This window comes from Phoenix dactylifera, chromosome 3 (genome assembly GCF_009389715.1).
Source record: "Phoenix dactylifera cultivar Barhee BC4 chromosome 3, palm_55x_up_171113_PBpolish2nd_filt_p, whole genome shotgun sequence".
NCBI lineage: Eukaryota > Viridiplantae > Streptophyta > Magnoliopsida > Arecales > Arecaceae > Phoenix > Phoenix dactylifera.
In genome coordinates this window covers 18,054,596-18,078,536 of record NC_052394.1, presented here as the reverse complement: position 1 = coordinate 18,078,536, position 23,941 = coordinate 18,054,596, and the positions used below count along the sequence as shown (strand labels likewise).

At 38.6% G+C, this 23,941-nt stretch overlaps 1 protein-coding gene and 1 long non-coding RNA gene across 5 annotated transcripts; one reads left to right on the top strand and one right to left on the bottom strand.

The window, feature by feature from the left end:
• Positions 1-296: 296 nt before the first annotated feature.
• Positions 297-10,406, bottom strand: LOC103709111. Its single transcript, XR_604400.4, has 2 exons — positions 10,215-10,406; positions 297-1,361 (listed from the first exon to the last, which is right to left on the bottom strand). It is a non-coding gene; the product is annotated as an uncharacterized LOC103709111 (long non-coding RNA).
• Positions 10,407-15,152: 4,746 nt separating this feature from the next.
• Positions 15,153-22,007, top strand: LOC103709110 (probable apyrase 2). Of its 4 annotated transcripts, XM_039124859.1 has the most exons (11): positions 15,156-15,272; positions 16,072-16,118; positions 17,440-17,848; positions 19,283-19,411; positions 19,537-19,593; positions 19,804-19,896; positions 20,081-20,286; positions 20,451-20,542; positions 21,077-21,291; positions 21,366-21,555; positions 21,644-22,007. In XM_039124859.1, exons 3-11 carry the CDS (start codon positions 17,615-17,617, stop codon positions 21,805-21,807), a joined length of 1,380 nt encoding a protein of 459 aa, XP_038980787.1. In that variant the 5' UTR covers positions 15,156-15,272; positions 16,072-16,118; positions 17,440-17,614; the 3' UTR covers positions 21,808-22,007. The 4 variants fall into 4 exon arrangements, with proteins under 4 accessions (XP_008792533.2, XP_038980787.1, XP_026661219.2 ...); XM_008794311.4 differs by lacking the exon at positions 16,072-16,118 and having other exon boundaries at positions 15,153-15,272; XM_026805418.2 differs by lacking the exon at positions 16,072-16,118 and having other exon boundaries at positions 17,470-17,848.
• Positions 22,008-23,941: the final 1,934 nt, after the last annotated feature.

The window sequence follows — 23,941 nt, the reverse complement described above, 5'->3', positions numbered from 1 at the left end:
TCAGTAATTATTGGACTTGTTGCGGAGAATTAGAACCCAAAAATTGCCAGAATTTTTTTAAAAAAATGCATAACTTCTAAAAGATAAAAACTTAATTATATAACAACAACAATAGATTATTGTATTATTTATATATAAATGAAAAGCATGAGAGACAAGAATAATAAACATTCACTACTGCTGGCAAACAAATGACATCAGTGCTCTGTAATCCATAAAGAGTTACTCGAATTAGTCACCAAAATAGTTCATGAATAAACCATAAAACAACCTAAAACTTTCAAGTCATCTGGCCATATAAAAGAAGCACAAATAATTAGAATTTTGTAATAAGAACATTGTCACTGTCTGGGGCAATAGAGGAGCGCATCGGCCAGCAAAGGGAGTGAGTGCATTTACCAGGTCCTAGAAAATAAAGGAAGAAAAAAGCAAAGTAGGCGCAACAAAACTGTCATCTGAATGGAAGAGCAACAACAAACAAAAGCATACCCTCTCCGATGAAAAAGAGAGGAGGTTTAGGTTGTCCCCACCAGCAACATGCCACAGAGAAAAGGCGTTGGTTAAGTAGTCACCCTCATATGATAAGGGAGGACACTTCACTTCTTTAAACTTTTGTAGCTAAACAATGATACCAGCAACAATAACAAAGACACAACAATGGGACGATAAATCTATTTAAATATCTGACTCAGAGATTAGTTTTGGTAGCTCAGTACTTTGTTTTGAACAGCCGATGACCAGACATAAAAAGATCCTGAATCCTGTATCAAGTTTTGCTCATCAGAGTCCATCAAGGAGGCTGCAGATGTGAATGAGAACGCGTCCAGGCTTCTTTGGATGCGGTTCAAGACTTGAACACCACAAATAAGGTTTGATTTCCTAACAAGTCATCAATATTTCTTCATTCTTACTCCTCAATCAGTGAGAACAGGCATAAATGAGGAGGGCTCTAGGCTTTCTTGTTTGCACTTAAGACTTGCAGGACAAAAATTTTCATTTTCAATGACATGTAGTATCATCTTGGATAGCTTTTAAGAATTCTAGATCTGTCACCAACTTTCTCCTTTTCTCAAGCTTCAACTCAGCCTAACCAACTTAGCATGTTTGGTTTGCTCAATCTACCACAATCAAGAATGTCATTTACTTAAATGACCTGTGGGTCCAGAAGTACCTGTAACGTTAAGTATGTCGTACAAATGACAGATGAAATCCAATAACAAGGTCAGCTGCACCTTTTGGCACTTCAGAGTTATGAAGCCTGGTTAGTAACCCACAAGATCTTCTTACTGCTAGAACAAGGACAAAGTGTTAATGTAGCATTCACTGTTAGGAGTTTGCAATAGCTGTCAGCTGCAGCAGACCTGTTCGGCAATCAAGTGAGTATATTCATTAGCATCCAGAAACCTGCATAAGCCGATTCTACAGTAGATTTAGCAGAAGTGTAGGTTATGAAGTATGATCTGAATTTTTCGTGTCAAACTGAAAGCTTTCTTGCTTGACAAAAAATTAGCAAGAACTATAAGGTGCAGCTGAAGTCCAAAATAAGGCAATGGCCATGTCCACATGGCAATGTTAGTGTCAGGACTAAATATAACTGGGCTTGGTTTTACTGGATCTAACTAGACTTGATTTTACTGGATCTAACTAGACTTGGTTTAATCATGTGATCATATATGATTGAGAAAGGAGTACATAAATGAACAGAAATGTAACAACTCAGGACCTCACCCAAAATAGCTAGCCAGAAGGTATTATTTGAATTTCTTGATCCTGTATAAGTACCCAAAATCTAGCTAATAAATAACCGATGTGGGACTAAACACACGTCCGCACGGGTCCTCACATACTCCCCCCATTCAAGCCCTGACGTCCTCGTCAGGCTAAGTGTTCAAATCCATTCAAATCTAATCATAAACGCCATAATCGGTTCGTGATCAACCCCAATAGATCTGCGTTGCAGTGTCCCCTAATCCACATAGGTTATAGGTCGGGTTCGCTCTGATACCATTTATAACAATCCAAGACCTCACCCAAAATAGCTAGATCAGGTTAAGTGTTCAAATCCATTCAAATCTAATCATAAACACCATGATCGGTTCGTAATCAACCCCTATAGATCTATGTTGCAGTGTCCCCTAATCCACATAGGTTATGGGTCGGGTATGCTCTGATACCATTTATAACAATGCAAGACCTCACCCAAAATGGCTAGACGGAAGGTATTATTTGGGTTCCTTGATCCTGTATAAGTATCCAAAATCTACCCAGCGAATAACCGATGTGGGACTAAATACACGCCTGCACGGGTCCTCACAAGAAATGTCTATAGCTAGTTGGCATATGAAAAAAGAAAAAAATCCTATATAATTTACCTACAGAAAAACCTTTTGTTAAGCAGGCAGAACCGCAATATTACAACACCTTAGTTTGTGTTCAACAGACTCGTGGGAAAACCTTGATGAATAGGGTACAGCCAGCTGAGATTCATTAAAGTAAACATGTAAAGAAGTGAAACAATGTAGCACATGAAGCTGGGCAAGGGAGAAGTATATCCGAATAGTCTCTGAGAGATTCCTGACACATCCCAATTGAAGGGTTTGCTTTCTAGGAGTACTATAATTTTATTAAAGAAAAGAAATCTAGGTTTCTTACTGGGCTTGGACAACTTGAGCTACCTCAGTTTGCATTGGCTGGATATATTTGAGAAAATTACGATAACAGAACACCAGCCAAAGCAAGCAAGTGTACAGTGAAATATTAGAGAATGTCCAGCAAACAATTGTTGTTTGGACAGAATTGATAAAACAATCAGGAAATAACTTTAATTTGGCAATCATATAATGAGAGCTCAAGCTCAAAATAAGGTTAAAGCTACCAAAGTGGTAAAAACTTTGCTCCCTAAAGACATCAATTGTGCTGTCACCATAAAAAAAGACATCAATTGTGTCCTCCAACAAAAGGGAGTTTCCCATGTTAAGTGAAGCATGTTGACCTGTCACATATCCAAGGCACTCTACAAATTCAAGTGGAACGCACATGATCAAAGAACAATATGGTCTCACAACTCCTCTTCTTAGAGACCAAAAAGGTAAACAGCATGTTATATATCTAAAGTGTAACTAAATTATGCTTTCTTTATGCAAATATGTAAGGCTTAATTATAAATGGATGACAGCTTGTTGGGAAACCCAAGCAGCCCTTTAGGAGGTCTTACTGCAGTAGAGAAATTTTATGCATGATAAGTTAAGTTTTGACATAAATTAGTCCGTGTTTGCTAAAAGGGACCACTTATATTGAGCTGAATAGTTTCGGAGAAAGGAAACAAGATTTTTTGAAGTTTTAATTTTACTTGACTGAACTAATTGGACCTTGCGTAACCAAAAGGGTGAATGACTTTGATTAATTTCTCAGCTAGATGAAGTACTATTCAACCAATGTGCTTTGCTGCAAGCATATGAATATGCTGAAAACTTAGATGTGTAAAGAGAAAATTTATAGAGAAAGGGAACAATAGGACATGCTAACCAAGAGCAAAGCAATCTTTAAGTGATCTCTCAAAGACCAAGTCATGTACCCAGGAGATCTGGTAGGGTCAAAAAACCAGGCACAAATGATATGGAAGGATCTAAATATGGTGCTGACCACCCACTCATATGACATGATGTGTAAAGAGAAAATTTATAGAGAAAGGGATCAACAGGATGTGCTAACCAGGAGCAAAGCAATCTTTAAGTGATCTGTCAAAGACCAAGTCATGTACCCAGGAGATCTGGAAGGGGCAAAAAACCAGGCACTAGTTTATGCAGGAATCAAAATATGTTGCTGACCACCCATTGGTAGGACATGTAATGTGGTACATGCCATATTGACACAGACATGGGTAGCATTGAGCACGCACTGGCTGGTGCTAGTTAGGCATCTGTTGGTTTGGGTGGCATTGTTCCAGTTCACCCATATACCGGTGTTAGAGAGTGATGACTGCCTGTTTGTGGTTCATATGGTATGCACCAAGGTCTGCTGAATTGGTTTCGAGACCTGTACTGATCGGCGGGCGGCTCGGTATAGTACTAGTTCGGTACCATACCGACACACAGTACGTCGTGGCGTGCATGCCAAATTTTTTTAAGCCTTTTTAGATTTGATTTATTGGTAATTAATTTTTTTTTCAATTTTTTCAATGATTTTAAGTATAATTTGATGTTTCTATAATCCTAATATAACTTAAATAATGCATCTTGTTGTTTTTAAGTGATACAAAATATAAAATGATTAATGTTGTATGTTACAAGAAGCAATATGAAATATCCTAAAATCAATTAGTAAGATACAAAATATAAAATTATACAATCAATTACATATATTTAAAGTACAACATATATATCGATATCTAAAATCTTGTCGAGTGGCAATGCCTCTCATAGATATCCGGATCATTAACATAATCAGAATGCACCTCAACCCACCCCTTTAACCAAGCGGCATTGTAATCCTGTACGCCCATCCCATAAGGAATGTGTTCTAACTTATAACCACTCTCAGATCTTTTGCTGAAGCTTTGGCTTTAAGAGGTGTCCTCTAGCTGATAATATGATTGTGGAGGAGCCCATCCGAATATGCCGGCAGCAAAATCCGACCCATAAGATACTGCGGACTACGTAGGATAATAGCCATCGAAAGACGATATCTCAAATGCACCATATCTATATTTGTATCCATATGGATCATAGGCCGCCAGTGGTTGTAAGCAATAGAAACCAGTATATGACTCGGAAGCTGATACGTCTATGAATCCTATTCCATGTGCGAAGTCATTTGTAGCTGCATTATGACCTCTTGAATAACCTCGAGGAGCCCGTCTCCTATATGTAAATACACTTATAATGTTACAGTCTTTTTTTGAATTTTATTTTTTTATTTTTAATCAAAAAATATATATTTTTAATTTTTAAAATTATATAATTCAAAAATTAAAATTTTTTGTGGAATTATGTAGATCATCCATATATATCTATAACAAATCATGAAATCATGCCACAATCAAAAATTTTGGCACGATCTTTGCTCAGTTTGCAAATTTTGAGGCATTTTTTGACTTTGAAAAAAAAGAAGAAAATGAGGTAGGGAAAAGAAAGTATACCTTATTTTGGGTTGGATCCTTCTTGAATCATCACGTTTTTGGCCGCAATGCATGGGGGCTTGAAGGAGAATGTTAGGAAGGCCTAAGAATGTTCTTAGGCTTTCCCAACATCCCATCGTTTAAAAAGAAAAGGAGATAGGGGTAGAACCGGTTCAGAACCGGTACGAATCGGTGCAAACTGCCGGTTCGGACCGATTCCATGCGGTTCGGGACCGGTTCCGACCAATTCGGATTTGGTTCCAACCCCACAAGTGAACTGACCCAGCAGGGACCCCACAGGTGAACCGACTCGGTCCCCTACCAGGTCGGCTCGGCTCGGTATGGGCCGAACCGCGCGGTTCGGCAGCCCATGGCATGTACCATCTGGGATGAATAGCTCCTCAATCCCTTATGGCATGCTAGAGTAGACAAAAAGGACTGTTTGAGACAAATGATGGCCTTCATATCGGGTTGTTCAAAAACACCCTAAAGTAACTCACAAATGTAATGGTCAAAAAGGGGTCTCCGTGAGATATAAAAATAATTGGAATAGAATATGAGTACAACAAATTCATAATTGGGTTGAGTCCAAAATTCTTGATGTCAGAAATTTAGAAAATGTTGTGTCAAGTCAAATCTGTCTGTATTTAGTTCAAGAGAACTTAATGCAAGAGTCATTAATTCAAGCAATAGATAATTACATGTAGTAAATCAGAAACCTCCAAAAACCAAAAACCAATAGAAAATTAGAAACCTACATATGCGCCACAACTGATGCATGAAACTCAAATCAGTTACAGGCAGATTATGTGAATAAAACAGATTATTTGAGACTTCAATAACATTTTTGCAAGCAGACATACTTATTGCACAAGGAAGCAGATAGCTGAGAGTCTTCTGTATAGGGCAAAAAATAAAAAAACCTACAAGAATTAAACAAGTGAAACAACTGTGACAGAAATTACCACAGATATTTACTGCCTAAACTTTATAAACTTTATCATATCTAATTTGTTGGCTTCACAAATGACATCAATCATTTTTATCACAGGGTAAAGCCTAGTTAATGGTGGTGTTTTGAATCACCTCTCAATAGCCATCCAGTTTTCCTCAAGTCCCACCCTTCAATCTTACCACAGTCTTTAGGCTTTCATATTAAAATAATGCCCTCCTACGATCACTTCATGTCAACTTTTCTACATATGAATAAATGATACCAATCAATTCATCTATCCTCTAGCGAGACAATCTCTACTCTTCCTTAGACATGATCTTCTACTACGTCCTTCCTAGCTTTACTCCGTCATTGCCTAGGCATTCTTGCTCCATCACTCACTTTTGCAGGCACCAACTTTGTTACTCAAGGTTCAGATACATATGAATATTATTAGCACACAAAGGAGTAATTTGCCAGATTTTTTTTTTTATTTTATATGCATATGAACACAATCAACAAAAGCTTTAAAATTTTGTCAGATTTTCTTTTATTATATGCATTTGAGCACTTCTTCGTTTTACCAGATGTAGAACAAACAACCTCAGAAGCCAAAACCTCCTTGAGAGGGGGAACACAAACAAACAGAACAAAACAGCACAAGACATTCTCAACCAGATAAACCTATCTGCACAATCTCAAATAACAACAGAAACATAAACAAGAAAGAGGAAAGAACCACATTCCCAGACAGCTCACCATAAGTTATCATCCATGGAATGAAGAGGGTCATACTCATCTGCTTGGTTTTATCCTTTTACGATGTATGCATGAGAAAGGATGAAATTTTACTTGTAATGAAGATGTGAAGCCTGATCTGCATTGTCGACACATTCTCTACTAGCTTAAGCTTTTGGGTTGATTGGTTAGTCAACATGGTATCTGGCACAGGTTTGCTGGAGGTCATGAGTTGGAATCCCCTCCATGCTAATTACTGATTTAATTAACCCAATTGTTATTTTGACTCATTGTGGTCCCTCCACATGCATGGTCCAGGTTGCCCCGTGGGTGGTGGTTGTTAAGCCTGATGCACATTGTTAACCCATCTCTACCAACTTAAGCTTTGGGGTTCAATTGGTTAGCTAACAGAAGAGATTGATAGCACAAAAGAGAGTATGCTTGAAGGTCTAAGATGCGCATACCTAGATATGCAGAAAAGTATATTTTATGTTCAAATATATGCCAAAAAAGGCACGGTTCATGAAATGCTGCTCAAGTTGCAAAGTTGTGTTCATATAACTTATCGGCATCTAGACTTTAACATTTCTAATAGTTAAAATTTCAGCTCAATTCTTCTCCTTCACTTAATCTATAGAAGTCCTTGCAAAGGCTAAATCATGGGATGGTTGCATCTGATCAAGGCACTCTGCTTCTTTTTTCAAGTTTTGAGAAACTGAGAATTTATATGGTCAGCAAAGGCTAAATCATGAGATTGGTGTGTGGAATGGTGGAGGTGGAGGTTAGCAGAAGAACCCATATGGGGCATCTTTCTTCTATGATAGAGCTGCTAAGGTGACACAATCTTACCCTTCTCTAAAGATAGCTTAGCCATATAAACGCCATTTTCCAATTTTGTGTGTCAACCTACTTAGATTGGAATTATAGACTCCAAGAACCAAAATGCCTGCGGACTTCAATGAGACTGCCAAGATTGCTTGCAAATTCAGACTCAGGCAAGCCAATGTCCCCTATTCTAACATTACAAAGGATGACTTTCCATCCATATGCATGAACCTGGCTGATCTGTAGATTTTACTCGTGCGTGGATTTGGTGACTGTCAAAAAGATGTTGAAATTTTATGCTAATATTTTTTTCAAAAATGAAACTTGTCCTCCCATACTGATTTTCTAATGATAGGATTGGACCATAGCAGGGGATCACAGTGAAGCATGGTAATTCCTTAACTTGCAATGAAGAATCGTCAATGCCTTTGGCTTGTCTTTTATTTATTCAGCAACTAGAATTCTGGCCTATGAATGCTGCAAAGGTTTTGTTGATTCAGCCTTATTACTTGAGTATTGATGCCAAGCCATACTTAATGTACTGTTTGCATGGGCAAGTTTGTCTTTGAGTCAATTGAGATTCCATTTATAATTGTATATACATTAACATTAGTGGTAATTGGTTACTTTTCGTTTTGTATGTGGAATAGAAGAGGTTTGATATGTTTGATATGATATTGAATTTCTCTGAACCTCAGAGCTTGGACAATACACGAGCATCTATTTGGTACCGGTACTATTAAATCTTAGGATGGTTACAACCAAAGTCGTTACAGATGGTTGCCTAGGAACGAGGCTACTGCATGGGTGACAGACAGGCATGCAAACTCCTAGGTGAGCCTTGCCTAAACTATCATGCACATATACTTATACATTGACAAAGATCCACGTGTACATTCATGTGTACATGTAACTATATCTGTACTATATATACATTTATGAATGAATTTGTTCTATATATGAATTCATATGTAGAAACATAACATTAGTTTATTTGACATTAGTTTGTATAGGTAAAAACATACATGTGCAAACACATAAACACGTGTGTACCTAGAGCTACATTCTTAAACATGTATGTATCTAAATATGTACATGCACACATAAATATGGTATAAAGTATTTTCTTGCAATCTTTTTCTTACATGACACATATATAAGGGAGCGACAAACTTTCGATTAAATCTCAAAGAAAAATTATAATGTTTAATAAAAAAAACCTAAAATTAAGTGTTAAACAAGTAAGCACGAAAAGGATCTTTCATCAACAATATCAACCTTAGCTCCAATCTCTAGCAGGATAGACAACTAAGGAAGCTTGACAAACTTCAGAATTTGAGCTAAAACAACAACAATAATATATGTCATTACTTCTATTACATTTATTACGAACTCAGTATAAATTTAACAAATTAAAATATAATTCGAAAGTTTAACAAATTATAAGATGACTTGAAAGTGTCTTGATTGCTTATGTTTCAAGGTATCTTAAAAGTTAACGTTTTGAAACAGTTCAAAGATCTAATTATGAAAATGAAGTACTTGAGTCAAAGAATAATTTGGCAGAATTTGTACCAAGCCCGTCAATTAGGTGATTGCCTAGACTATGTCTAGGCTATAGGCTAGTCTATCACCAAGAGTCATACAAACATTCCACTGTTATAGTCAGAAAGGCTTTGTGCAGCATCATGTGGCCCATGGCTGCTGAGGTCTAAAATTTGTTTTTGTTTCCTTGGAAGCTAAATGTCAATCTCTATCTCTACATGAACCACATCTCCTAACCCCTACTCCACTCAGCCATCTCCTCTGTAAACACTTAGTATAACAATCAATGCACCCGCTGATTTAATCCTTCTAACATTATATGAATTATAAACATAAGGAGTTGGGGCTTCCTTCAAGGGGAATCAACCTCCAACCTCTAAAATGCTTCTCTAAATCTCCTTGCATCAGTCCTCCCCTTTTCAGATTCTGAATTCCTCCGTGAAAACCCGCTTATTGTAAATCTCATAGCCATAACATTTAACTCATCTCCATAATTACCCCAGCTATCATACATCCGTGAAATCCATTTTTTATGCACCCTAACTAAGACATATCAATAGGTTCTCTTTCTAGCTACCCAGATCAGTGGGCCTTTCCTCGTAATTGATTACTTTATTCTAGAAGACGAGTAAATTCGAGCTAACCTTCCTATTGCAGCAAGATAGTTCAAGTATCCATTCAAAGAAAAGCAAATTTAACCTTCCCAGTTCTCACATATCATATTCAGCTCCATCAAAAAACTTTTTTTTTTCCCTCAATCCAAATCGTCCCTATAACATAAGATGAGCAGCTAATCACATGCACTCTCGTAGCAAGTTTTCTAAGAACCATTCCATTCTCCGTCACCTGTAAACAGCCAGTTCCTTAGCAACTCAAAATGTTCAAATGGGTAAATTGAAAAAAGTAGAGTAAAATCATAGGGAAAACAAGACCCAAAAGCATCTGTACCATTCCAATCCAAAATGATCAACTTGAAGACAGAAATATTATCCACCAAATTTGGAAACCCTTTTATGATACTAAATGCCTGATACAGGGAAAGAGAGAAGAGCATACTAATGAGACATGAGTACAAATCGTATCTCGAGGGTATCGCCGTCTTATCGTGATGCCACGGCGAGAACACGGAGAGATTAGGGTTCCCGTGGGCGGCGAGCGTGCCGGTGGCTGACCGCAAGCGCGGCGGGAGAGCTGCTTTGGTTGGGCCTTCTGGAAGGGGCGTTTTCACGCTGCATTAGAGAGCTCACGTGTTGAGATCTGTGCATCTGCATCTTGATGCATAAATGAATGGCAGATAGCTGTTATGCACGGGAGTCTAAATGTCTAATGAATGACGTTTTTTTTTTCCTAAACTTTCTTGGCAGATTTACCGAAGAGCTAGGCACAAGATATCAAATTTATTTTGGTGCATGTCCTAGCAATACCAACATTTTTAGATCATAATCCAGTGGCCATATTTTAGCAATATCGACATTATTTATTTTTGTTGGATAATCGAAACAATCTTAAGTAGGTTAAGCATCTTTGTTGATCTTATACGCTCAGACACCTGTCTACCTTCTAGTTTAAGCATTTGAATTAAAATTAGCATTAGAATCCACTTGCTTACCTAGAGTGGTCAAACATGGATTGGTAAGCTTAAGCTTAGAGATTCATGAGCTCATAAACATCCAAGTAGGGCAGACAAAATTGGCTAACCTAAAAAATCCAACCAAAGGCGATGATATTTGGGCCGAGTTTGGATGAAGAGAGTTTTAGTTAGGTTGGATGTAGGTTAGATTTTTTTGACACGAACTTTAAAGGAGATAAGTATGAGTCAAAGTTTTGACCCAACTTAGGCCATGAGAGTAGAGCTCTATTTGGGTCGAAATAATATATATTTGCTCGAGTCATAGTCTTGGATAAGAATTTTTTGAATATTTAATTTTTTTCTTATTACTATTTATTTAAATCATTCTGAAAATTCATAAATTAAAATTGTAATTATTAGATTTGATAGATTAATATAGACTTATTAGGGATTAAGCCTTACAAAGTAGATTAGGCAAGGATAATATAGGTGACTTGAAATGACTTATGGATGTGTATGGGTTAAAAGGTATTGACCTGATATTGGATCGGGTCATGTATGACCCAAGGTTTTGTATTGCTGTTCTTACTTGACCTAACCTAAATCAGACCTGGCTTAGCCTGACCCATTGCCACCACTATACATAAGACCAACTATAATTCCTAATTATGGTACTAAAAATTAGGGGTGTAATCAAGTTGAGCTTGATCGAGCCTACGTCTATTTAAGCTTGGTTTGAAATTAATTTTAAGCTTGAAAGTGGATATTAAACTTGACTTTTTTACCAATATTTAGAGCTTAAATTGAGCTTAGTGTTGAAATAAGCCGGACACGAACCTATTGATCAGCTTTATTCTTTTAATCAGAAAAATCTACTCAAAAAATTAAATTATGCTAGAAATCAATTCAGGCTTAAAGCAAGCTTAGTTCAAGCTTAAATTAAAACTTATTTTCAAGCTTAGTTCAATCCAAATTAACATTTACTGAATTCAAAAATTAAATGAAAAATCAAACTTTTTTTAAAAAAATCCTAATACCATGGACATGTGGATCTAAAATCCAATTGCCACTATCTAAAGTTTTATATATAAAACATATATTTTTGAGCCTCAGCAAGTCAAGCTTGTTTAAGCCGAGTCTATTTTTGGCTCGGCTTGAAATTATTTAGAACCTACATTACTAGATCAAGCTTGATTTATTTAGCTTCGAACTACCCTAGAATCCTGTCAAGTCAAGCCCGGGCCAAGTGCAAGCTGTTCAAATCATTTACCACCTCTACTAAAAATTATCTAAATATCAAATTTTATAATCCCTTTCTTCTTTGACTAGATAAAGGCAATTTTGTACTTCAATAATGCATTAGTAAATCATCTGGGACCCAAACTAAATCAACTCTCGTGCGAGCCCCCATGAGGAGATTCGAGCAAGCATGGGATATATCATTTCAGGTCATATGGCTCAGTGATCTTTCCAAGACAAGGATGTTGCTATATGCTTCACATATTACATTTTCCTGACAGGTTCAGTAATTTCTGCCACATAAATTTCTAAGTAGGGGAACTTGACATCTGATTGCTTATTTGAGTGCTAACTCATAGTTAATTCCTATACAGTTGGCCATTGCATATGTTGTCAAAGAATGAGCTACAACTAGTTCAAATTCTTATAGGGTGGCTCAAGCGACCCTAATTGGTATGAGACTGCTGCACCATTGTCCTTGGGTAAAGACCGCCAAAAAGAAGAAACATGAGCGAGTCTGCCGAGATTCACAAGCCAGTACTCCTGCCAGAAAAACGACCTGCTCTCGGAAGGAAGAACTGGAGGCTTACTCTCAGAAAAGACCTCAACGAAAAGTGGCCTAATAATTACTTAAAAGTTCAGACTTGTCCACAGTAGGCTGCTTCTCTTTGCAGAATATCGGTACATATTTAATCAGGCTTGGTGAATAATTCTGGCTTAATAACAGTGATACTTTGAATCATATTATATCATCCATTAGTTGTCCTCCAAGGATGAAAGAGCAATGCTCTCTCTCTCTCACACACACACACACCTAATGGTTTATACGTCCATAGTAGGGCCAGAACGAAGAACGGACAACCCTCCTACCACAGATTAAGAATATGGAACCAAAGAAGATGTCATTAATTTATCCCCCCATCATAAGAGGGCCAATAATGATCATATAAAATATTTTCATTCGTGAAACGCGTGCACCTTAAAAGATTCGTAAAAATGCGAGATTTCTGCACAAAAAAAAAGTCATGGACCCTATGTCATTTTGTCGAGATGCTCTATGAAGCCATCATCGAGCTGTGATGCCCCATTACTTATTCGTGATGTGATTGAAATCTCATAAAATAGATTCAACTTTTTTCTTTTTTTCTTTTTTTTTTTTGGGGGGGGGGGGGGGGGGGGGGGGGGGATCTCAAATGAATATCCCAAAGAAGGGTGGGCACATTTTCACTATCAGTCCACACCACCTCGCCAGAGTGCACTGCTACAAAAGAAACAACCCAGTCCGCCGCTCTAAAATGAATATCCCAAAGAAGGGTGGGCACATTTTCACTATCAGTCCACACCACCTCGCCAGAGTGCACTGCTACAAAAGAAACAACCCAGTCCGCCGCTCTATTGGCCTCGCGGTAGACATAAGTTGCTCTAAGGGATGTAGAACCACTAGTACATCACCAAATATCGTAGAGCAGAGGTAGATGGTCCCCATCCCCAGCCTACTCCTGAACCCAGCTAATCACTGTAACACTAAGTCCCCCTCTAGGTGAATGGAATCCGTCCGCAAATAACACCTCGCATAAATGGTGCTTGACAAGGCTGCCCTTAGCTTAGCACCAGGCATAGTGACATTATGAATCCGACTCCCACTAGTAACGATGAGATGAGAATTCCGGCCTCTGATCACAAAGCCTGCGCCTCCTCTGATGCCGTTACCGCTCACACTACCATCGAAGTTTACCTTGAGGAAGCTTGGGGGTGCTGACTCCTAGGAGATGAGTCGCATCCCAAACTCTATGCAAGCTGAGGTGGGGTCTTAGGTGTCCAGAACTATCAAGATCTTTCCCACAGTAGGTGAGTGAATGACTTTAGCAGCCCCAGTGAAGGCCTTCTCCGAAGTGATTCTCGTTGGCTGAGTACTATCTTCAAAGATCGACCATTCTTGGCAAGCCAGATATGGTAGGCCAAATATGTAACCTAATGCCTTGGCCTCTGGTGTGAGGTCTGCTCCTGCACCCCTTAGATAGGAAAGAAAAGACTCGACTAGAACCCAGCTTAGAGGAAAGCAAAGGGGGGTTGGATGAGGCCCCAAACCTGGCGTGCCCTCAGGCGCTAGAACAAAACATGATCCACTAACTCCACCAATGGGCAAACATTGCAATTCGGGGGAAATCTCATCCTCCAACTGCTCAAAACTCCTTTGGATGGCAGCCGACCTAATTCCACTTTCCAAATGAACAACACCATCCTTGGGTGAACCCTCAGCTTCTAAATCCAAGCAACATCCAATCTCTGGTCAGGCTCAACTCTGTAGATATTATATAGGTCCTTTGCCTCACTCTCGGGTTACAAGTGAAGTGCCACACCCTCCTATTTCGGGCATCGAATAGGTAAGGATTCTTACTCCAAAGAGATGAGTGATGAGGTCAGTGTCCCATCTCCTTTGCCCATGGACAAACAACTCACAGATTTGGGCTCACCTCAGCATCGACAAGGTGGGCCACTCACAGATTCAACCACTCTTTTGGTTGCCAACATAGCAACCGGTGCAAAACAGCATCTTGATGGGACTAGAAAGCCTGAAACAAACCTGAAAACTTAGAAAAATCTCTGAATAATTTATTAATCCTTAAACTATCCTAATTGGGTGGTTACAATAAGTATTTATAAAGATATTTTTCTTTTAAAAAAACAAAATTTGCTGAGCAAGGAAAGCCCAAAGACGAAAATAAGATCCTCTAATGAAATAAATATTTTTGACTAATTCTGGCAAGAAAAAACAATGCAAAAGTAATACTCAATACATTAGGCAAGAAAATATGCTATCGTGATAATTACTAAATTAGATCATGTCTAACTTCGGCTTAAACAAGTGATTAGATCCTACTGCCCACGGAAACCTATTCCACAACTTTTAATGTAGCTAGCTGACTTTCTTTCTGATAAATATAATCTTGATCAGCTCGTACATATTTTTTTTTAAAAAAATATTGCCTTTGATGCTCATCAGACCATGGCTTTTGCAAACAATCAATCATGCATCAAGATGCATGAGAATTCAATGTAGGACCATATACAGATACAAATACAAAGGCCATTTGCCATGGGGACCGCTTGTGATAGCTTAGTTTGGTCTGGACCTTAGGGCTTATCCATAAAGTAGCCTCCTCCTCCCTCCAAGGCACTCCACCACCAGCACTGCTCCTTTTTTTTTTTTTTTTCTCCTTTCTCTCTCTTTCTTTCTATTTTTATCATTCTTCTTTCACTATGGCCGGCGGAAAACAAGTCTAGAGAATGCTATAGGAGCCAAGGTAAAGCCCCGACCTTTTTTCTCTTTTGCTCTCTTTTTCTTATGACCTTAAAGCACCACCACTGGCTTTGATTTTGCTAGAAATCCACCAAGAAAAAGAAACCCATATTCCATCTTGTTTCGCATTTTATTTCACTTTTTTCGGCCACTGAAGCCCTTACCTCTTGACGTCGAACATCTAGAGGGACTCCTCGGCCTCCCTACCTTCCTCCACTGCAGAGCTATGGCTGTCCGTGAGTGGCCAACGACCAAAAATAAGAAAGAAAACTCTCTTTTCCTATTTTTCCAACCCTCTTTTGATTTCTAGCCGATCGGTCGCTGCCAGCTGTCCACTGCCTCCGGTCGCCAACCATACCCTCTAGCATAGTCTCCGACGATCTTGGCCTCCCCATCCTTTTCTAGGAGAGGTGAAGACTCTTTCTCTTTCTTGTTCCCTTTCTCTTCTCCCTCTTTCTCTCTCTAAGCAAACCCTTGGACTTCAATGAACGGTTCCATCTTCTTATGGACCCAAGTTGACTCCCGTAAAAAGACCCTGGGCCGCCTCAATGCCCGAGCAACCTATTGAATCATTCATAGTGGCCCTTGTTGCGAATCCTTGAAGGCTACTATTGACGAATCCTGTCAAACAATCTTAGCTTTGATTGAGTCCATGCTTTTTAATTCATTGATTGAATTGCTTAGACATAATTCATTCGAAGATACCAAATGTCATCCCCTGGCCAATCATCCTCTTTTTCTTGTTAGTTTACTATTATTAAAGTTATCGAGGAATTGATTTCATGTTTAATTTATTTAAATAGGTTTAGTCAACTCGTCCAATAAATTTTGATGGTTTAAAGCAGCAGAGGTAATTAGACCTTATCCTCTTTATCAAACTATCATAAGTTTTATATGTATATTATTTGCCATTGATGATATTATTTTTTGTTTTAAACAAAGAATCAACATATATATTATAAAAATTATGCTTTATTTTGAATAGTAATTCCATAAATTATGCTCGGTTGGTAGAGGAGATATCGACATGATATTTGTCCGTCTAAGCTGCATGCAAGACTATGATAGGGCAGGTATCCCGCTTACGAATCTGCTTACTGTTTAGGAAAGGGCAAGTGCAGTAGTAGATTTTTTTTTTTTTTCATAAAAGGAACTAGTTAACTTTTTACTGGATTTAAGTAACTCCAGAGTGTAAAATAGCCATCACTCGTGAGTTGGAACCCTCTTCAGCTTGAAGTTGAAGTCAAGGTCTATTACCTCACTCAGGCTATGACTATGATTGAGTAGGGCCCGCATGGTACGGAGAGAGCATATTGTATCATATCATGAGAGGCTCACCCAAACTCTAACCCGGCTGCCATGCAATATATGGATGACCGTGATTGGTCCTCTTCTGTAGGCGCAGTAAAAAGACTCGTTTGAGAATCTGAGCATATGAGGTGAGCACATGCAAATTCTATAGACGCATTTTGGATAGAAAATAAAATTAAGAAGAAGTTTGAGCGGTGCGTGCGACGCGTGTGCCTCCCTCACATAGTTCCTACGTGAGCACTGGGTGCCGCATGTGCCCGCGGAAGTGGAGGCGTGATATTTGGTATTAGAGCCGAGGACAGCTGTTGTCCGATAGTGAAAAGGGTGTGAGGCTCAGTAGTTCCACATTGGAAAGACTCATTCTAGAGTTTGGACATATGAGGCGGGTGTCTCCAAAGCGCCCCGAAACAGAGCAATATCTGGCAAGAAAGTTTCATGTTCTCTTCTCATATGGCTTCCATGTGGGCATTGGGTGCTGCATGTGCCCCGACACTTGAACACTTAACTTGAAAAGGACCGAAAGTCTGTTTATGGACCAAAATTTAAACGACAAAGGTAGTTTGAATGTCACATACTAATGCTTGTAATTACTACTTAGCAAACATCTAACGGGAAACAATAATCACATACTAAGTTTTCGGTTAAATAATCTGCCATCTATTCAGTTAAACACCAATAATGAATAACGAGTTATTCAGCGGTGGGCTTTTCAACCTGAAGCCTGGTTAGAAGCACTTGTTGGAGAGGATGTGATCCAGCTCTGACAAGCTCTGGCTACCTGTTATCATTCTCTTATCTTACAATATGTGCGTATATGCATATATTAATGTTTATTTTTTTCCATTTCTTCCCTCTTCCAGTGTCCAATAATTTTCTGCCACGCGTGGCAGCCTGCTTGTGAAGCAAAACACAGTCTATATAGCTTGCTTGGAGTCGCCTGAAAAGCGGGAGCAGAGCCCAGATAGCATCGCCTCTAGGGCTCCCTCCATTCTCTCGTGCTTCTCCTTTCGCTTCCTTCCCTCTTGCAGCGCCGGGATGGAGCGGGATCTCGTCCTATACGCGTCCCTCGTCTTGCTTCTCGTGCCACACGTAGCGGGCGGCATTGTGCTCGGCCGGAAGGCCGCCGCCGGCGGCGGCGTCCGTGGAGAAACGGAGAGCTACGCCGTCATCTTTGACGCCGGGAGCACCGGGAGCCGGGTCCACGTCTTCCGGTTCGACGAGAACATGAACCTAGTCAACATCGGCGACGACATCGAGCTCTACGTTGCGGTATCCACACAGTTTTATTTGTTTATATACACCGTTCTGATTGAGTTTTCCAGTGTACGGAAGCAGGTGGAGGGAAGACAAATGCGACCATGTTAAGCTGCAAGATTTTAGAAATGCCGTTTTCCCATTAACTTGAATCTCAGTGCCGTTAGTGAAATTGACACAGAGCACCAGCCAAGCTGGCTTTCATTTTGGAATTTATGCGAATAGATGTCATAAACCACCATCAAACTTTGGTTTGGATGGTATTACCTCTCACCAAAGTCCTAATCTTGGTCCCTTGCACTGAGAGTGCTCTCTCTGGACAGATAGGTGGAGAGGAGTAGACTATGAATCCATTGATAGGAGATAATGGGTGATTTAAGAGAAAGGACTTGTTACAAACTGTTGATAGGAGAGTATGTGATCCATAAACGATATAATCTACCAGGTTCTGTTGTTGTTAAAAGGGTGGCCTAGTTTAGGAGATTCCCACTATTCTGAGGTCTACGGAGGGTCAGAAGTATAAAGCTTTATCTCTGCACAAGGATAGATCATTTCCATGTTCCAAACTTTTGGGCAAAAAGTTAGATGTAGGCAGCTTCACCTTGCATATGAAATGACTTTCTGTGGTCCAAACTTGCGACCTTTATGTTATAATGGAGAAATTTAACTGTTGCGTAAAAGCACACCCTTGCCGGATTTTGTTACAGCTATAAATAACGGGACAAAAAAAAAACAACAACCATTTTCCCCCTTTCTTAACATTTTATTAAAATTTTTTTGGATCGAGATCCTAACTCCTAAAACAGATAGTTTTAACTTGCATAATGAGAATAATGGCTGATAACACCCAAAAAGTTTTAGACACTGTTCATACATTTTTTGGTTTAGCATTTCTATTTATTTTCCAAAGTATTATATTTCTTCTTATGAACAATGAAAACATCAAATGATATCCTTGATGATCCATATATTTTTTCACCTTTGGCTATTGGTCGTTTATATTATTTTTAGAAAATCATCCAGTATCTAGCTATTACTTGTATATTATTTTGATATTTTTATTTGTCTACCAAAGTACTATTATATTTTGACAATTTTATATTACTTCTAGTAAATCATCTAGCATTTAGCTACAATTTTATATTGTTGAAAATAATTAATGAAGGTACCCAGAAACTGCTTCAATAGTCATTATGATGTTAAAAGTCATTAGTAAAGTCTTTGGAGACGGGATGGCTGTGAGAGAGTCCTAGGATTTTAATTCACGTCTTTATTTCACCCTGTGCCATATCTTGCAATTGCAGTATGTGGTGACCTAAATCGTTTTGATCTTGATATTGGTGGGTACAATTCTCCTGCTAAAACTAGTGCAAATGGCCATATAGAGGTCACTAGTTTCTGTTAACCCAAGAGTGATGTTCTCACCATTATTTTGTACCTTATATACAGGTAAAACCAGGTTTGAGCTCTTATGCTGATGATCCCCAAGAGGCAGCCAATTCACTCATTCCTCTCCTGGAGGAGGCTGAAAGTGTGGTTCCTGAGGAATTGCAACCCACAACACCTGTTAGATTAGGGGTATAATTCATCTTTATTCACACTCTAGTTAACTGATCTTTGGTAATGTTTGTAGTGCTAAATTGCTGTTGACATGTGGTTTGATGCTGTTTCCAAGTGTTCTTCACATTTTGATACATCTGCAGGCAACTGCTGGTCTGAGAAATTTAGGCGATGAAAAGTCCGAAGAAATTTTGCAAGCTGTAAACTTCCTATCATAACTTTAGTGTGAATTTCAGCTGAAATAATAGAACAATCAATTGTGGTTCAATGTGCTACAATTTACTTGATTGAATGAATTTTAAATTACGACATTAAAAATTGTTCTGGAGCAAATTCAACAAACTAAGTCACAATATGGCTTTCAGTTGAGCAGTTTAGTAGCCTGATTAAGTGTCATTTGCACTCTTCAGGTTAGGGATCTTCTTCAAACCAACAGCTCATTAGAGTACGAGTCGGAGTGGGTCACTGTTCTTGAAGGATATCAAGAAGGTTCTTATTTATGGGTATGGAATGTAAACTTCATGTACGTACAAAATTTTTGATGTACATTGAAATTTACAGAACCTCCTTGCAATAGCTAATCATGGGATAGTGACATCTAATTGAGGTTTTGTTATTTACTTTTCAGAGCATTATTGCTTCTTGTGTAAGGGCTGATATGGTGAAAAGGTCCTTTATTATTTGCAGGTTGCTATGAATTATTTGTTGGGGAATTTGGGAAATAAATACTCAGACACAGTTGGAGTGGTTGATTTAGGAGGTGGCTCTGTCCAAATGGCTTATGCTGTCTCTGAAGAGGCTGCCGCAAATGCTCCAAATATCTCGAATGGAGATGATCCATATGTGACCAAACAACTTCTTAATGAAACTAATTACTACCTTTATGCTTACAGGTTTCATAGCTTCTATTTCTGAACTATTGGTGCTCTTCTTTTTCTTCTCTATGATGTCTATATATGTAGAATATAATTATGTAGTCAAGTGGCCTTCATACTCAAGAAATTAAAGCTCCAAAGATCAGAACCACTATAACAAGATTATGAAATTGGTATTGTAGTTACTTGAATTTTGGCTTATTGGCTGCTCGAGCAGAGATTCTGGAGGCTGTGGATGACCCTTACAGCTATTGCATGTTGGGTGGCTATACTGGTATGTTTCCACTTCTATTCATACAGTTTGCCAGCCAATTGTGCTGATGATTATCATTTCCATTTATCATATGCATACATTATATAAAATGCTTCCTCCAAAATTAACATATCGTGTGCAAGATTCTTAAACCATTTAATTTGCATTTTGTTCCTATCCTCTTGGTAACTTGCATGTTTTCAAAATCCTCAAGTTCTTCTGCTGAAAATGTGAAGATTGACAGATCAACTGGTAATGCATAAGGGAAGAAAATTTCACTGATATATTATGATATGTTAGGTGATAAGGCTGATACCAGGTCCATATTTTGCCGGTGTCGTAAAAAGATCTCATAGCCATAAGTTAAATACTTGGCAGCTGATTTTGAGTTTTGCTTAAAAAATATGATTCACTCCTGTGCTGAAGCTCAAAAAAAGCTATGTTTCCAACAAAAATATTACATACATTTACAATTGGCTCGAACAATTTAATTCCATTATGCCTTCTGATATAGTTCTTGACATGCTAAAAACTTATGATGGCTGTCTCTTTAAGGTACCTATGAGTATAATGGTGAGGTGTACAATGCTTCAGCTTCACCTTCAGGGTCTAGCTACAACAAATGTAGGACTGAAGCAATAAAAACTCTAAAAATAAATGAAACATGTACATACGAGGACTGCTCATTTGGTGGCGTGTGGAGTGGTGGAGGTGGAGATGGGCAGAAGAACATATATGTGGCATCCTTTTTCTACGACAGAGCTGCTCAGGTTAAACTCTTTGAGTATTCCTCTTATCCATGGTAACCTAGTTCACTAATTCTTGTGCATCAACTGGCACACAGGTTGGATTTATAGACCCCGAGGAGCCAAGTGCTCTGGTTACACCTTCAGACTTTGAGGAAGCTGCCAAGACTGCTTGCAATTTGAGTCTTGAGGAAGCCAATGTCACCTATCCTAATGTCGCAGCAGATGACTTGCCATACATATGCATGGACCTTGCTTATGAATACACATTGCTCGTGAATGGTTTTGGTAAGTAACTACATGATGAGGCTTTTGCCGTGCTCCTTAGAAATTTGATATATTCTATTATTCTCCCTTGCTGGTTCTCAAATAATAGGCTTGGAGCCATCACAAGAGATCACACTGGTTAGCAAGGTGAAGTATGGCGATTCCTATGTGGGGGCAGCATGGCCGCTTGGTAGTGCCATTGAAGTTGTGTCATCTCAATCTACACAATCACTTGCAATGAAGAAAATTCGGCCCTTGTGGCTTCAATGGTGATTTCGTGATTAGTATTCTAGCCTATCATGCTGAAAAGACTTTATTGGTTCTACTTAAATATTATAGTGAGGCCAACCCTCATGGATCATGTGGACATCTCAATCTTACGTGACTTGTTGTAACTTTTCATGTTCTGCTTCTTATGTGTTATAAAGAGATAATATTTCTATTGAGAATAAAGAGGCATGATATTTCCACCACGCTTCTACCTTTTCCCACAAAGGTATGGTTTCTGAAGTGATATTACTTCATGTTAGCGTTCTTAGTAGAAGAAAACTTTAATTTCTCGTTCCCTTCAGTCAACTCTAAGACGACTCCATTTACCAATCAGATCCAGCCCTCTTAAGTCTCTAACCCAACCTATTGGATCCACTGGTCTGGTCCTGTCTTTTTGAAATTGGACTAAACGGATTAAGCAATTTTATGACATCATTATTATGGGTACTATTCTACAAAACCCGCCTAGTCCTGATTCTAGGACTTCTCCCACCCGTTTTTCCATAAACACTTGCTTCGCCTCTCCAATTCTAATGATCTAATCACATCCCTTTTTTTGGTAGAACGTCTAAGTTATGTAGCTCTGGTATAGATGCAAGCATTAGCATCACAATACAAAATACTTCAAAGATTAAAAGCACCGATGCACTATATCTCTAAAGCACCAATCCAGAGTGACAAGGAACATGTAAAGCTACCGGTTCTCTATAGTAGTGGAACAAAATTTATATGGGGCGGGCACCAAAGAAAAAAAATATAGAGTAGGTTTTATTTTGCCACTTTTTTTCTAACACCTATCTTAAAAAAGTAACCATAAAATCATGAGCTTCTTCCTCTAATGGAGCATCATTTTCATGATTAAAAAAAAATGAGAGAGAGAGAGAGAGAGAGAGAGAGAGAGAGAATCATGCATGACATCCTCTTTCTTCCTCTTCCTCCCTGTTCCCCTCGACGGTCTCTACCCTGCTTACCCAAGTTGGATTCGAGTCGGACCCGTCGGTGGATTTGTTTTCTAGAGATTTGTAACCTACCGGCGGTTCCAAAGATTTTTTAGTAGTAACCCAACAAATTGATACATAATTTTGAAACATTATATTCACCAGCACATACTGATAAGGTCGGGGTTCCCCCGACCTCAAACCTTATCCCCCACCGAACTGAAACAGAGAAAGGAGACTGCATCCCCCCAGAAGGTATTGTCCGCTTTGGGGAAGGTACGACACAGGTCGGCCTCCCTCATAGTTTTGCCCTTTAAAAGGCGCCTCCTGATAGAAGGGTAATTGAGCTCTCCATTTAAGGCACAGACCTTTCCACTATTCAGTCGATGTGGGACTAAGTCTGAGACCCTTTATTCCCACAACATCACCCCCCCAGCGAGAAGGTCTGAGTTGAGGTCAAGGGCCCACACCTGGCACGCCAATGATGAGGTCGGGAGACCTTAGCCCCCACTGAACTGGAACAAGAAAAGAATACTGCGTCCCCACAGGAGGTACTGTCCACTTTAGGGTAGGGTACGATACAAGTCGGCCTCTCTCACGGTTTTGCCCTTTAAGTCCGAGACTCTTCATTTCCGCAACACATACTAAATGGTCGGATGATACACATTCATCGACTTTCTGATACGTACTGTAAGTCTCTTTGATACACATCCAGCAGTGATCAAATGCACATCTTCTAAGTAAATCAATACACAGTTTTTAGAAAATATTTTTTTATCAGTACGCACTAAATAGCCAGATGATATACATCAAATAAATTAGTCATCTAACAAGCTAATACACAACTTTAAATAAATTGATACATAGTTTCAGAATATGATATTTATTAGTACTAATATATAGAACAAAATTTCTTAACTTTATCTAATTTGCTAAGTGGTATTACCTAGTCGTATACTGTATAAAAGTTAGCATCATGTTTTAGAGACTATGTATCAATTTATTTAGAGATATGTATTAACTTTCTAGATAATTAATTTACTTGGTATGTATCATTAAGTACCGATAAAAATAATGTTCTAAAAATAAGGAAGAAAGAGGGCAACATTTTTTTTTTTTTAATTATGGGACTACTTCATTAGTAGGAAGACTTTTTGATCTTTAAATTTTTTTAAAATAAGTACTAGAAAAATAACGTC

What these genes read in the sequence shown, in the direction of transcription:
- LOC103709110 (XM_008794311.4), top strand. Translation starts at nt 17,615, where the DNA reads ATGGAGCGGGATCTCGTCCTATACGCGTCCCTCGTCTTGCTTCTCGTG. An exon ending in CCGAAGAAATTTTGCAAGCT is followed by an intron (nt 19,594 to 19,803) that starts GTAAACTTCCTA and finishes TGCACTCTTCAG; the next exon opens with GTTAGGGATCTTCTTCAAAC. An exon ending in TCTACGACAGAGCTGCTCAG is followed by an intron (nt 21,292 to 21,365) that starts GTTAAACTCTTT and finishes ACTGGCACACAG; the next exon opens with GTTGGATTTATAGACCCCGA.